This window comes from Pteropus medius, unplaced genomic scaffold, assembly GCF_902729225.1.
Source record: "Pteropus medius unplaced genomic scaffold, Ma_sr-lr_union100, whole genome shotgun sequence".
Taxonomy (NCBI): Eukaryota; Metazoa; Chordata; class Mammalia; order Chiroptera; family Pteropodidae; genus Pteropus; species Pteropus medius.
In genome coordinates this window covers 11,105,991-11,119,912 of record NW_024344370.1, presented here as the reverse complement: position 1 = coordinate 11,119,912, position 13,922 = coordinate 11,105,991, and the positions used below count along the sequence as shown (strand labels likewise).

Below are 13,922 nucleotides of genomic sequence, written 5' to 3'. Positions count from 1 at the left end.
TAAGCTTTCTTTAGAAATATCAGTTTATCAAATGTTTTCTCACAGCCTGTCATTTATTATTAAATATTTTGTCATGTAGAAATTGTTTATTGTTGTGCTTTTTATGTTACATCTTTTCTACCCCAGTCATAAAAATATTCTACTATATTTTCTAATAATTGTAATTTTTTCAAATTACTGTCCTTGATCCATTTGCAATTTTAGTATATACCATAAAGTAACCCTGTATTTTTACTATATCTCATATAAAAACATTGTGCTAACACTAATTAACTCTTCATTTTCTTTAACCCATTGATTTGCAGAGGTATCTCTACAAATTCCAAATTCTCACATGTTATATTTCTGGACACTCTCTTCTGTTACTCTTCTACTGATCTATTCCATAGTTTCATGCTTTTCTTCCATTTGGTTCATACTGAACAGTTTGTTAAATTCTTTTCTAAGTATGTGGGACAGACTGATTCTATTAATGGCCTCACTTCCTATACAGCTTTCTGCAGTGTGATGTTCCAGCTATTCCCATCAAAATGTGAAGTACAATCTCCCTAATCCTGATTCTGGACTCAGCCATCTGTTCTGCTTTGCCCAATGAAACATTAGCAGAGTTGATGAAATCAAGTGTTCAAAAATGCCCTGGCTAATTTCCACTAGCTCTCAGGTTCCTCTTACTGTCTTGTGCGAACATGCCTACTATGCCTGGGCTAGCCTGATGGAGGATGAGATCTCCAGCAGAGTCATTCCTGTCATCCCAGCAGAGGGTTCCCAGAACTTCGATTTAAAGTTTTTATCTAGTTTTATTATTGAAGTTTATCTTCCTTATAAACTGAGTTGCATACTTTCCCCCTTTCTATAATCTCTAGAACAGTTTTTATAAATTAGGGATTACTCGAGTCCATGAAGGTTTAGTAAAACTTGTCCCTAAAAAGTATGCCTGTTAGGTTTTTTGACTACTAATTAGATTTAATATTGTATTCATTGGTCTTTTCAGTTTTCTACTTCTTACTGATTTTGGAAATTTATTTTTTACTTCATCTAAATTTTAAAATTTAGTGTATTTATAGCATTCATTCTTTTTCCTTTGAATGAAAAATCAGTTTCAAATAAAATGATGGTAATAGGGATGTGAGAGAGATTGCTTTTAGAGGTATGTGGAACAGAGGAATTTTTTAATGGTAAAAATAAAAACTTGGCACCCCTATTACAAGTCCCAAAATTAGAATCATTGATTTACAAAGCACTCCTTTACCTGGACATTTAACACTTCAATTACACATTTTAGGGCATTTATACAATGAATTAATTACTTCATAGTAGCTGTGCGCTTCTTAGATTACTGCTAATAGATTGACTCAATTCTCTAGTCAAGCACATACAACTAGTAAATTGTACCTTTGCTCAACAAACATTTGCTAAATTTGACTTACCTACTGCTAAGAACATCTATATCTCTACACTAATTTTCTTTCTCTTTTCTCTCATTCATTTACATACAAAATATTTAAAGTTACTAAATCTTGTCCTTCAGGAATTAAATTCTTCTCAATCCCTTCAACTGATAATTTGTCTCAAGTGAGAATTCTATTGAAGCTATAACTCTTAGTACAATAAAATAACAGCTCTTTGCTAAATTGGCTGTATTTTTTTAATGACAGCATAACCTTATGTTGAGTGTAAGACTAAATTGTTAGATTTTCTCAAAGTTTTTGTTTCACCTTCAGCTTGAGGTGTTTCCTCTAAGCTTGTGCCTCAGAGATCTTCTCTTCAAGCTCTTATCCATTCTCCAGTGGTAGACCTCTATTACTGATTACTTAATATGTATCACTATTATGTAAAATGTCTATTAGACTGTTAAAGAGTGGGGTATATTCTCTTTTGCACAATTTAGCCTATTTTAGGCCAGCTTATATCCCTAGGTGTCGAGGATGGGACTTTTTCAGTGATTCTGTCTACCTTTAATAGCCTAAGTCTAGGATGGTTTCTTTTTGAAGCCCAAGAGTAGAGAAAATATTTAACTTCCTCCAACCAAAATGGGTTTTCACCGGATCCTCTGTAGGTTACAGACTTTGCTTCCCTGAAGACTTTCATCTAGTGGGACTTTGTGTCTTTTCCTACTATATTCCATCAGGCCCTGAGGGTGGCCTTCTCCACTCTCCCTTCCATCTTTTTCATGAGAACAATTTCAGAAATTTTAAAACACAAAGAAACACATGACTTAACGAGAAATGTGTAATTTCCCTTGTAACCAATTTAACTTTTTTGAGCAGTTGTCCCCAATCATCAGATTTTCTCTGGTTCAATGAACTGCTTTCTGCTTTGACTACAAACTTTCAATTCATTCTTCCTGGGCTTTTTGATTCAAAAAGAAAGGCTTTATTTAACCTCTCTATCATTCTTGTATCAGACAGAAAGATCTGAGCTACTTTTTTTGGTTTCTCTGCCTTATAATTCCTGGCTTTCTATTCAGTGTGCTCACACAGGAAAATTAATAACTATACAGTCTTCATTTCTTTTATCATCCCTCCCCACCAGCTTTCCCTATCAACTACTTTGGCAGAATGTTTTAATCTCCATCCCTATAGTCTTCTCAAGAAGAAAAGGCCATGTGAACATAACACGATATTCCTTTAACACCAGTTGCTATTAGCAATGGCTTGAAATAGCAGCATGATGAACTTTTTATTTCTTTAAAAAGCTAACAATAAACCAAAACTTTAGACACATATTAAGACTCGTAAATTAACACTCCAGTTTTATCACAGATTGTAAATGATAAAAAAGTGAATTCTTTATGAAATAAAGACAAATTGTAATACCTTAAATTTATATACTTCCTGTATACAGACTGATCCAAAATGTGGTTAGCAGTCTCGTGAGACACGGCAGGGAAGTAGTAATATTGGTATTATTATATAAAGACTAACTGGGGATTAATTTCTCAATATAACAAACAATAAACAGAGAAGCAATGATTAGAGTCCAATTCTTAGTCTTAAAAAAGTGTTTTAATCACTAAACCATATTACCAGGCCAGGTGAAAAACACTGGAAGAACTATGTAAAAGATGAGAAACTAAGAAAATCTAAAAGCAAGAATTTTAAAACAAATGCTTTTAAATAAATACAGCTTGCTGAAAACACAAAGTATGCCACAATGTTTCCTGCCTAGGCAAAAAGCTAATACACATGAAAATATATCTGGCATATTAAAAACACCTAGGAGGGGGAAAAAAAGATGTAGATGATAGAGGCTCTGTTCATCCCTCGGTTGACCAAATCAAAGGAGCAACAACAAGGAAAAATCGCCTGGGATCTAGAGGAACAAGCCATACAACTAGGGAGAAATCCAAGAAATCACACTCAACAGCAGAAGGTGAGATGGGGCGAGGACGCGGGGCTGTCAGGTCTCGAGCGGTTGAGTGAGACGGAGGCTGCGGCAGCGACAGAAGCCTCTTAAAGGGGCTGCATCTGCTTGCTTTAAGCACCAGTGCCGATTTGGCTGCGCACAGGGGGCACCAGGGACTTACAGGGAGACATTGTTGGAGGGCCTAGGCGAGAGTCGCCTGTACAGAAAGTGCTGGTGGTATCCATCGTTCCCTGTTGTGCCCTCCCCCTTTCTAGCGCACTGGATACAGCGCCACTGTGACGTCATCAGATTGGATAACAGAGGTCACTCTGCTCAGAGGATTCCCTGAAACCCTGCCACCCCCAGCTCCCAGCCCCAACTAAGCCATATCTAGGCATATCCTCAGTGAGTCAGGTGCTACTTGCTAAGCAGCGCCTAGACTCTCACTGGAGCCAGCAGGCCTCAGTTTGTGGTGTGGCCTTTTGAGGCAACTATAAGCACATAGTCTGCATTTTATTTTTTTCCTGTTTATGTTATTTCTCCAGAATCATCTAGTGCCACTCTGCCCAAGGTAAATGGTGACAAAGGATCTCTCCTTGACCAAACTTTAGTCAGGCTCCTCTGGGCCCTCTTCTTCTTTTAAATTCCAATCCTCCTACCCTTTCCCATGTGGCAATCATCAGTTTGTTCTCTGTATATGTCTGTTTCTGTTTTGTTTATTCATTTTTTTTAAGACTCCGCATATAAGTGAAATCATATATTTATCTTCCTCTGACTTATTTCACTTAACACAATACCCTCCAGGTCCATCTATGTTGTTGCAAATGGCAAGATTTCATTTTTTTTTTTTAAATGTGAATATTCCATTGTCTATATTTATAACACCTTTATCCATTCATCTATTGATGGACATTTAGGTTGCTTCTGTATCTTGGCTACTTGTTATCTGTTGATTTATTGATGATAACCATTCTGATAAATGTGATATCTCATTGTGGTTTTAATTTGTATTTCCCTGATGATTAGTAATGTTGAGCATATTTTCATATCACTGTTGGCCATCTGTATGTCCTTTGCTGAGAAATATCTATTCAGGTCCTCTGTCCATTTAATTGGATTGTTTGGGTTTTTTTGGTGTTAAGTTGTATGAGTTCTTTATTTTGGATATTAATCCCTTATCGAATGTATCAATTGCAAATATTTTCTCCCATTTAGCAGGCTGTCATTTCGTTTTGTTGTGCAAAAACTATTTAGTTTGATGTACTCCTGGAGAGTTCATGCAGTTCCCCAAGGGCTCTCTTGGCTTCCCAATCTTCTCTATTCAGTTTCTTCCTCTTGTTTATTGTCAGAAGCTGTTTATTCAATGCTCAGTTGTCTTGCAGGAGTAACTGTTACCAATACACATGTATTTTTAATTATTGCTCATGGGAGGGGGCAGGTTCAGCATTCTCCTACCCTGCCATCTTAGACCTCCAATACTAACCTTTCTTTTAAGCACGTTATTAATCAAACATGCAACTAACAAAATTCAAATTTCTCATAACAATGACATCAACCTATACTATGCATTTTACATTCTTTTTCTTCAGTAACCCAGATGTAAAAGCATACACTTTAGGGTTAAATATTACAGGTTAATTAAAACAATCTCAGCTTTCTAAAAGTAAAATGAGTTAATTACATCAGTTATATAGTGATGAATAGTATTAGATTAGGAATTAGGGTTACTCAAATTTTTATTAGTCAAGATAACGGTTCTAACACTACCATAGTTTTTGCCTACTCAGCTAGCTTTGTTTACCATTAATGAAACACAGTTTCATTTAGACATAAGTTTAAGACTAACAAAAAAAGTAAACAAGTAAAAAGAAAAACAAGGAAATAAATTTTTAAAATTTCACATAAAGAATAAATCAATTTAATTTTTAGTTAAAATAAGTTGTATGGTTTTATTGGTAGCAATAACTAATGCCATTCTTTCTGAGCATAATTCTTAAGTGTTTATCCTAAATCTTTAGATCATGTAGAAGTTATCACTCCAACTCCTCAAAACCATTCACAAGCTGATAGAATCTTATAAAGAAGGTTTTCAATATAACAAGGAATTGCTGAAACTAAAATGAATAATGATTAAAAAAATAAATTATGGTCCAATAGGTTGTCCAAACTCAAACACTTTAAGAAGTTGCATAAACATCTAAGATACTAATTAATGATGCTGCAAGACCATAATTGTACCATTCTCAATTTAGAGTAATAAATCTGGGGTTAATACATTTTCAGGAAGATATATGCAAGCATGTTCATTATTAAGCCAAGTAATATTTTCATGCCATAAAGACTGGTAGCATAGTTTACTACCTTTCCCAGGTGCATGCAAGTTCATCAATAAGATCCAGATTATTTCAGTTTTCTTTCCTTACAGCTTAAGGCCTCCCATTTAAAAAAACCAAGAGGTCAAAAAGATACCCCTCTGGGATGGAAGGTTACACCTGATGGTTCCTAATGTCACGACACTTCTAAAAGTTCTGTAATGGTGTTAAGTTGACTTAACTATCAGGATATGTAGAGCTACACTGGTAATGGACTAAATTAATTTACTTTGGAATTTATCAAGCAATATTCACCACTATATGAAGCACCAGGAATAGAAACGAATTTCAAACTGCCCTTAAAGAGAAAAATCACGAAGAAGAAAAGTCACACACATTAAAAAGCAACTGACCTGAACGCTTCGAAAATGGCAATGTCATGAAAAAAAAAACACAAAAGATGGGCAAATTGTTGCTGATTTTAAAAGACTAAAGAAACACAAATGAATGCTATATGTGATCTTTAATTTAAGGAGGGCAGTGAGGGGGACCAAATAGCTAAAAATGGCATTTTTAGGCAACAGGGAAAATGTGATGTCAAATTTCTTGAGAGTTATAATGATGGCTGTGGTTATGTACAAGGACTTCCAATATTTAAAGTGAAGTCCACGCCTGCAACTTAAAAATTTCCCCCCCCTTTAATTCTCTACCCCCACTTCCACCCTTGACCTACGGGATGCTGCAATCTCCCCTTAAGAACTGGATCTCTGAAGGCAGGGCGTATCCTCCCACGAGCTCATGGTGCATACCTAGGGCACCCCAGGTGCACGGGGTGGGCAGGGGCGGGTGGGGGGGCCTCCACTCATGGAGCACACCTGAGGTATGGTCCGTGGCTCCACCTGGGTCATGAAACCAGGACCTTCTGCGTGTAAAGCAGATGTGCTGACCACTACACTATGGAGTCACTCTGCAACTTAAAATTTAATAGGTTTAGTGAAGAAACATTTTATAAAACATGTAAATATCTCTTTCCTGAACATATTTAAATTAATATATTTTAAAAAAGAGAAAACAAATATGGCAAAATGCTAACAATGGGTGAATTCATGGGTGTTCTGTTAATTCTTAGGTAGGCTTTTATTTTGAATATAAAATGTTTGAAATAAATTGGAGAAAAGAACAATATTATTATAAATGAATCCAATCAAATAATTTTTAAAAAATTTAAAATATATTAACAAAGTTTTTAACCCCAAAGTTAGATGATTCATTAACAAAATGTTTTTAAAAATATGTATTTTTGATCTGCAGTTGGGAATCTGCGTATGCAGAGGGCCAACTTAAATTATACAGATTAGTGTAAGGGCGGTCATTGCCCTTAACCCACTCAACCCCCAAGTTGTTCATGAGTCAACTATACTAGCTTTAAACCTAAAATTTATCAGCTATTGACAACTGAAACTCAGTAGGGCACTAACCACCATAACCTTAACGTGAACCTAGAGTGAATATGAATATATTACAAATCTTTAAAGAAGATTTATTCCTTAAAATGGAAATGTTAATTTGATCATTTTCCTACAAAATATACAATTTAATTGTTTGATATGGATTGGCCACAACAAGGTGCTTAAATTGGTTTTAAACTGGTCTTAAATTGGTTTTCATAATATGTCCTGAAATTTAGGAAAATTGGTGTGGTAGAAAGATTACTGCTGCATACTCATCATCAAGACAAAAAGTAACTTTGGAACCAAAGGCTATGGAATATGATTACTACGTATTTGTTGGTGCTACTGCCCTAACTTTTCGAGACTTGTTTATATAGATTTTCTCCAAACATTATACAAAATTACTTAAATATGACAGTATTTACTGTTTGTTGAAGTCCTATCTTTAGGTAGAGTATTTAAAATTAATCCTTGTGACTTTTTTCCCCTTTTTTATAACTATAAAAGAAATATATGCTCATTCTAAAATTCTGAAGTGTCTACTTCTCTCTCACTCTAAGGTAAGCACTCAACATTTTGGAATACATGTACTTTCTTCAATGTATACCAAACTAAACTAACACTATACATCCCAGGAAAATAGTGACCATGTCATTTTACTTCTCATCATTAACTGTAATCTTCACTTCCAATAAAGTATTTGGTACAGGGCAGTCTCAATAAATACTTGGTGTTCAATTCATTTACAATGTTACATTGTTTTTTTACCTTTAGCACTCATTGTAAATATTTCATATCAATATTGATGTGGCTACATTATATTACATTCTTTAAGGATACATCAAACTGTGTAATCAACAATAGACATAGTTGTTACTACTTTTTTATCATTACAAACAAGAGGGCAGTGAATATATATAAATATGTAAATTTAAGGATTTTTGGATATGAACATGCATGTATCACAGCATTTTAATTAAAAGATCATTTACAATTTTTTACACTTACCCTCTACCTTGCTTTAAGCTCTAACAGATGACTTACATATAAAATTTTATATATGAAAGCTAATACTACAATACATTATGACCTGATTTTTTAATTTTATATTTTTATTTGTTAAAAATACAACAGAAATCTCAATATAACATGTTCCAAAGCAAAAAAAGTTAGAAAAAAAATCTTACCATTCTTGCTGACATCCAGTTCCCTGAGATTAATGAGATTTGCAATAGATGCTGGTAATGTTGTTAAATCATTGTCTGGCAAACTCAGTTTGTGTAGAGACTGACAATTAAAAAGTTGCTATCAAAACAAGGGAGGAAAGAATTTTGATTATTTCTTACGTTTCCTTAAATATTTCTTTTATTAACCTTTATACAAATAAAAATTCTAATGTTATTAAAACTGAATGAGTTATACCTACACAAACACCAAGAAAGACCTCTTATTGTTTTACGCTATTATGAATTGAAAACAACTGAACTACTCAGAATGATTTACATCCTCACACTTCTGCCCCGAGCAAAATGTACTTAGTGAAAATAAGCATATGGTTGTATATTCTGTTGACGTAGTAAAAATAATATGTGGCTGTTAAATATGGTAAACTTTAGAGCTTATATTTCAAACACTCTTATTCCAAAATGAAAGTTTATATCGATTAAATTCAAATAAGTACAAATAATTTAAAATGACTAAAAACATGGAATTCTGATTTGGGAGGACAAAATAAATAAAGGAGCAAATATACTGTCATGCTAAAAATCACAATAATGAAAGGTGACTTAAAATTATATTTAACCAAAATATATGGCCACTTGAGTTCCAAACTCACCCCCCACCAAAAAAAAAGCAGCACACAGAATTTTTAGGGCCGTGAAAATACTTCTGTATGATACCATAATAATGAAAACATGTCATACATTTGTTCAAACCCACAGAATGTACAATATTAAGAGCGAAGCCTAATGTAAACTATGGACTTTGGGTGATTACGATTTTTTTAATGTCGATTCACCAATTGTAACAGATGTACCACTTTGGTGGGAGATGCTGATAATGGGGAAGGCCATGCATATGTGGGGACAAAGTAGGTATATGGAAATTCCTCTAGATTTTGCTGTGAATCTAAAAATGTTCTAAAAAAGTAAAATCTTTAGGAAAAAAAAGTAGTACTGTCAGGACAGTATTGAATAAGCCCTATTTGAGAAGAACAATCTTCCAAAAATGGAAACTTTTTAGGTATGGTAAGTGTTTCGGTTATTTCCACTATCATACCAAGCCTCTCTTTTCAACACAATCCCCGACTGAGACCCTACTGGTTGTGATTAGAGAAAAAGACTAAGCTTTGTCTTCCATGATCTATAGGAGAACCGGCTAAGGAAGATAAATTTTATTTGCTTTAGAGCAACACATATAAGGAAACAGTAATTTACAAAGCACCCTATCACAACTCGAGAAGTAATTCATAAACATATAATCCACAACCTTTAATATTTTATCCACAGCCATGTACAGATTTTATAACAGAGGTCTCCAAACCCTGGGGCCACAGACTGATACTAGTCTGTGGTCTGTAGTTAGGAAACAGGCAGCACAGGAAAAGACGACTGGAAGCAGCAAAGCTTCATCTGTATTTGCAGCCACTCCCCAGCACTAGCATCACAGCCTCAGCTACACCTCAGATCATCAGGCATTAGATTCTCATAGGAGCATCGGTCCCTGGCGCCAAAAAGGTCCCTGGCGCCAAAAAGGTCAGGGACTACTGCTTTGTAAGACAAACTTGGATGGAATCGGCTTTCAAAATTTTTTACTATTGGCAACCGAAGAAAAGCCTTTTTAAAAACACTGCCATCCAATATGTTTACACACACAAATTTAAAACAAAGATTTCATGTAACAATGAATACATACAACTTTATTTTTTTCATATTTTATTTTATTTTTTAAACATTTTATTATTTTTTTTTCTTTTCTTCCCCCTCCCCCTTGCCCACTCTCCCCTCTGGTAACCACTAGTCCATTGTCCATGTCCTTGAGTCTGTTTGTTTGTCCTGTTCATTTGTTGCTTTTAGGTTTATATCCCACATATAAGTGATATCATGTGATTTTCAACCTTTTCTGTCTGGCTTATTTCACTCAGTATGATTATTTCAAGGTCCATCCATGTTGTGGATACATGCAACACTTTATATTCTATTCCATTATAGTTAGGGTTACCAGATAAAACACAGGATGCCTGATTAAATTTGGATTTCAGATAACAATGTTTTTAGTAAAAGTATGTTCTATAAATTATGTAACACATATTTATATTGAAAAATTATTTTCACCTGAAAATTATAATTTAATTGGGTGTCCTACATTTTTACTTTCTAAATGTGCCATTCCAAATCACGGCTTGTTATGTGGAAATCTCACACACAGTAAATTAATCTTTAAACCACCAATGAGTATCTACCCATGTTTGAAAAACACTGCTGTTTGGATGGTAAACAGTTTTAACAATTAAAGCTATTGCAGCTTTTCCATTAAAAAAAAAATTGAGTAGAGGATGAAGTGAGATTAAGGTTTAAGGGAAAAAAGTAGCCACTGAAAAATTTTAGCTAAGAAGTTGATAATGTGAGATGGTTTCACAGCAGCAAACCAACTTTCTCCTTGTAGTTGTTTCTCCAATACCTTTCCAAACAAACTGAAATGGGGCAAACAGAATACTACGTCTAAAAAGCTATTTAACAATCAAGGTATGATGTGATAACTAAAAAAAATTATTCTCAATTACAATACTGTAGATCAATGTCTTATAAAAACTAGAAAAAAGAAAATGTAATTTTAGTTCTTTGTCTAGTTAAATCCATTGATTGCAGAAACTGTGCAGTCTTATTATCTACCTTCGTGGCTATAACAAAACTGGAATTAAATACAAAAGTTTGTTATTTACACAAATATTTAAATATTTTAAAAATATTTGAATTACACTGAATACCCTAAGATAAAATTAAACCAAAAAATGGAAACAATGCACACATATGTATCGGCAGCATTATGGAGACATTGTGAATATATTTCTAGGAATAAATATAACCAAAGTCAATTCTTGAAAGACAGTATTAACATACCTTTGGAAGCTCTTCAATCTGATTAGCATCTAAATAGAGCTCCTCCAAAGTTTTTTCAAAAGTAAAAATCTCTTTGGGAACCTGTTCCAAACTGCAATGAGAATAATCAAGAGTAGTGACAGTCTCCTCTTCCCCTCGCAGACAACGACATGGTACCAACCGCACAAACAAACTTCTTTTTGTAGTCATTTTTAGACACTGCAATATTCAAATAAAAATAACTTTAGTAAAACATACGTAACAATTTTTCAAAACAAATTATTCCAACGCATTTATGACAGATAAACACCTCCTCCTCTACTCCCAGTGAAATGCATTTAACATTGCTGTATTATAAAAATTTATATATACTGAATTTCAAATTAAACTCAAGCACTTCTGTAATTTATAAAATGATCCATTACGTAACCATTGTATGCTTCTACAAGAACAATACTTTATGAGTCTGCTCATCCTCAACAAGAAAACCCCTAATACAACAAAGATATTTTGTTAATTTCTGACTAAAAGCTATTTATCAGTTTTGAGTAGGAAGGGGGAATGCAGAGATATTTTCAGGTCTTCCTAACCAGCCATCAAAATAAATCACTCTTAACTTTCCTATGACTTTTCTGCGTCAAAATTCCAATCTATGCCAAGTATATTTTGTTTCAACGAAGTATTGTTCTTTTTATTTCCTAAAGACCTTTTTATTTCCTAAAGACCTTTATAATTGTTATAGGTTATACACTAGAGAATAAACATGCATCAGGAATGTACAGACTTCATTATTTCAAACTAACTGGGGGAAAGATTCGATTCTGAACTAGTGAAAATTCTTAAGGCTCATTGTATTAGAACACAATGTACATACATAGATGAATTCCAACTAGGCTAAAATTACATTAGCCAAGAAAAGCCTATTTCAATAAATATGAATGCCTAGTGTTATCAATTCTTTGTAAAATGATAAATTCTTGCTCTAAGCAGAGACTGTTAAAGTATTAGATTTCTAGGCAGGGCCAAGACTAGGTTGAAGCCAAAGAGGCAAGTGCCTCAGGCGCAAAATGTAGGAGGCACCAAAAAAATCTTAGTAATTAAATATTTTAAGGCAATTAAAAAAATCAAAATCACTAAAAATAACCCATTTATGAACAAAATGGCTACTTTTTAAATAAAAATAGGATCAGTATTACTGATTTTTTTTTTTTTTTGCCTCTGGCTCTAATATGGCTCTGCAAGGCACTGCTTCTAACTCTTCCAATTCAAATTATATGGTATTCTTAAAGTGTTTATCAACAATAAATATTCATTTCCCTTGCAATCTTTTAAAAGTTCTGACTATTCTCACTCAATCATCATGTGCCAGGCACTGTGCTAAAGTTCTTTAGATAAATTATATGCATATTCACATTTCATCCTTGTATTTTTCTAAGGAATGAGCTATTATTCCTATTTTTCTATAAAGAAACTGATTCTGCACTCTTACTGCACTATTCTGCTTCTCAATATATAATGATATGTTTGAACTCAGGTGCTCAAAACGATTCAAATATCAATAGGTCTTTACTACATATTTCTTTAGAGTTTACAAAAACGAACTACTATGGGGTTCAGGACGTACCACCTCAAAATATGGCTCTTTGATATATTGACTTTTAAACTGAAGGAGTTTGAGAAAACAGCAAAAGCAAGAAGGTCATGCTGACCTTGCCCTACCCTTCTCCCCTGAAACAGATCACAAACCCTCAGATGAGGTGCACTCCCTGTACGCAGAAGGAATAGACTTATCTTTGAAGACAAAGAGAGAAGAATCCTCACGGGCCTTGCTAAATTCCCCCAGTTTACTACATTTACCTTATACTCTTTGACTTACCATATTTATACACGACTGTCCACTCTTCACCAAACCTAGCATGAAAATACTCAGGTTTAAGTTTCTTTGAGTCTTCATGTCCTTATGAAGGCTTACATGTCACTTGAAACTTATATTAAATAAATTTCTAGGCTTTTCTCCTGTTAATCTGTCTTTGTTAGTTTAATTTTCAGACACAGTCAGGGACCCAAGTAAGGTTGAGTACAATTTTTTCTTCCCCTACACCACGATGTCAAACATTAAATGTTTCTATCCAAAATCTTTGTCTCGCAGGGATATAACGTACAAGATGGTGACTACAGTTAATAAAACTGTATTGCACATTTGAAAGTTGCTAAGAGAATAGATCTTAAAAGTTCTCATCACAAGAATTTTGAAATATATGTGGATGTTAACTAGACTTATTGTGGTGATCATTTTGTAACATATACAAATATCAAATCACTATGTTGTGCAGTTGAAACTAATATATCAATTATCCTTTAATAAAAACAATAACAGAAATCTTTGTCAACATATATCCAGAATGCTTAGTAATAATTTATTTTTATATAAAGATGTGTTTTACAGATAAAAATATGCAGTTTTATTGATCTAATAAGAATTTAATTGCTAAAGGGGAATTTAGCTTATACTTGTGATTATAATAAAAAAAAATTCTAAAAATAAAGACAAAATTTATTTGTAAGAAGTTCTAAGACTTCCACTGATAATGAGTTAGGGGTACACTGGGAACAATAAAAAGAAGCTCCAGTATGGTAACCACTAGACACGTGTGGCATTTTAACTTTAAAATTCAAGTTAAACTCAATAAAATATAATATCTAGTTTCTAGGAT

General features: G+C 33.7%; 1 protein-coding gene across 12 annotated transcripts in view; it reads right to left on the bottom strand.

The window, feature by feature from the left end:
• Positions 1-13,922, bottom strand: part of ERBIN (erbb2 interacting protein) — a 93,184-nt gene that overhangs the window by 47,398 nt on the left and 31,864 nt on the right. For all 12 annotated transcript variants that reach the window (XM_039870078.1, XM_039870090.1, XM_039870079.1 and 9 more), the window contains 2 exons: positions 11,230-11,427; positions 8,296-8,413 (listed from right to left, as the gene is read on the bottom strand). In XM_039870078.1, coding sequence (XP_039726012.1) covers positions 8,296-8,413; positions 11,230-11,418 — 307 coding nt within the window. In that variant the 5' untranslated portion in view covers positions 11,419-11,427. The remainder of the gene's footprint in view (positions 1-8,295; positions 8,414-11,229; positions 11,428-13,922) is intronic.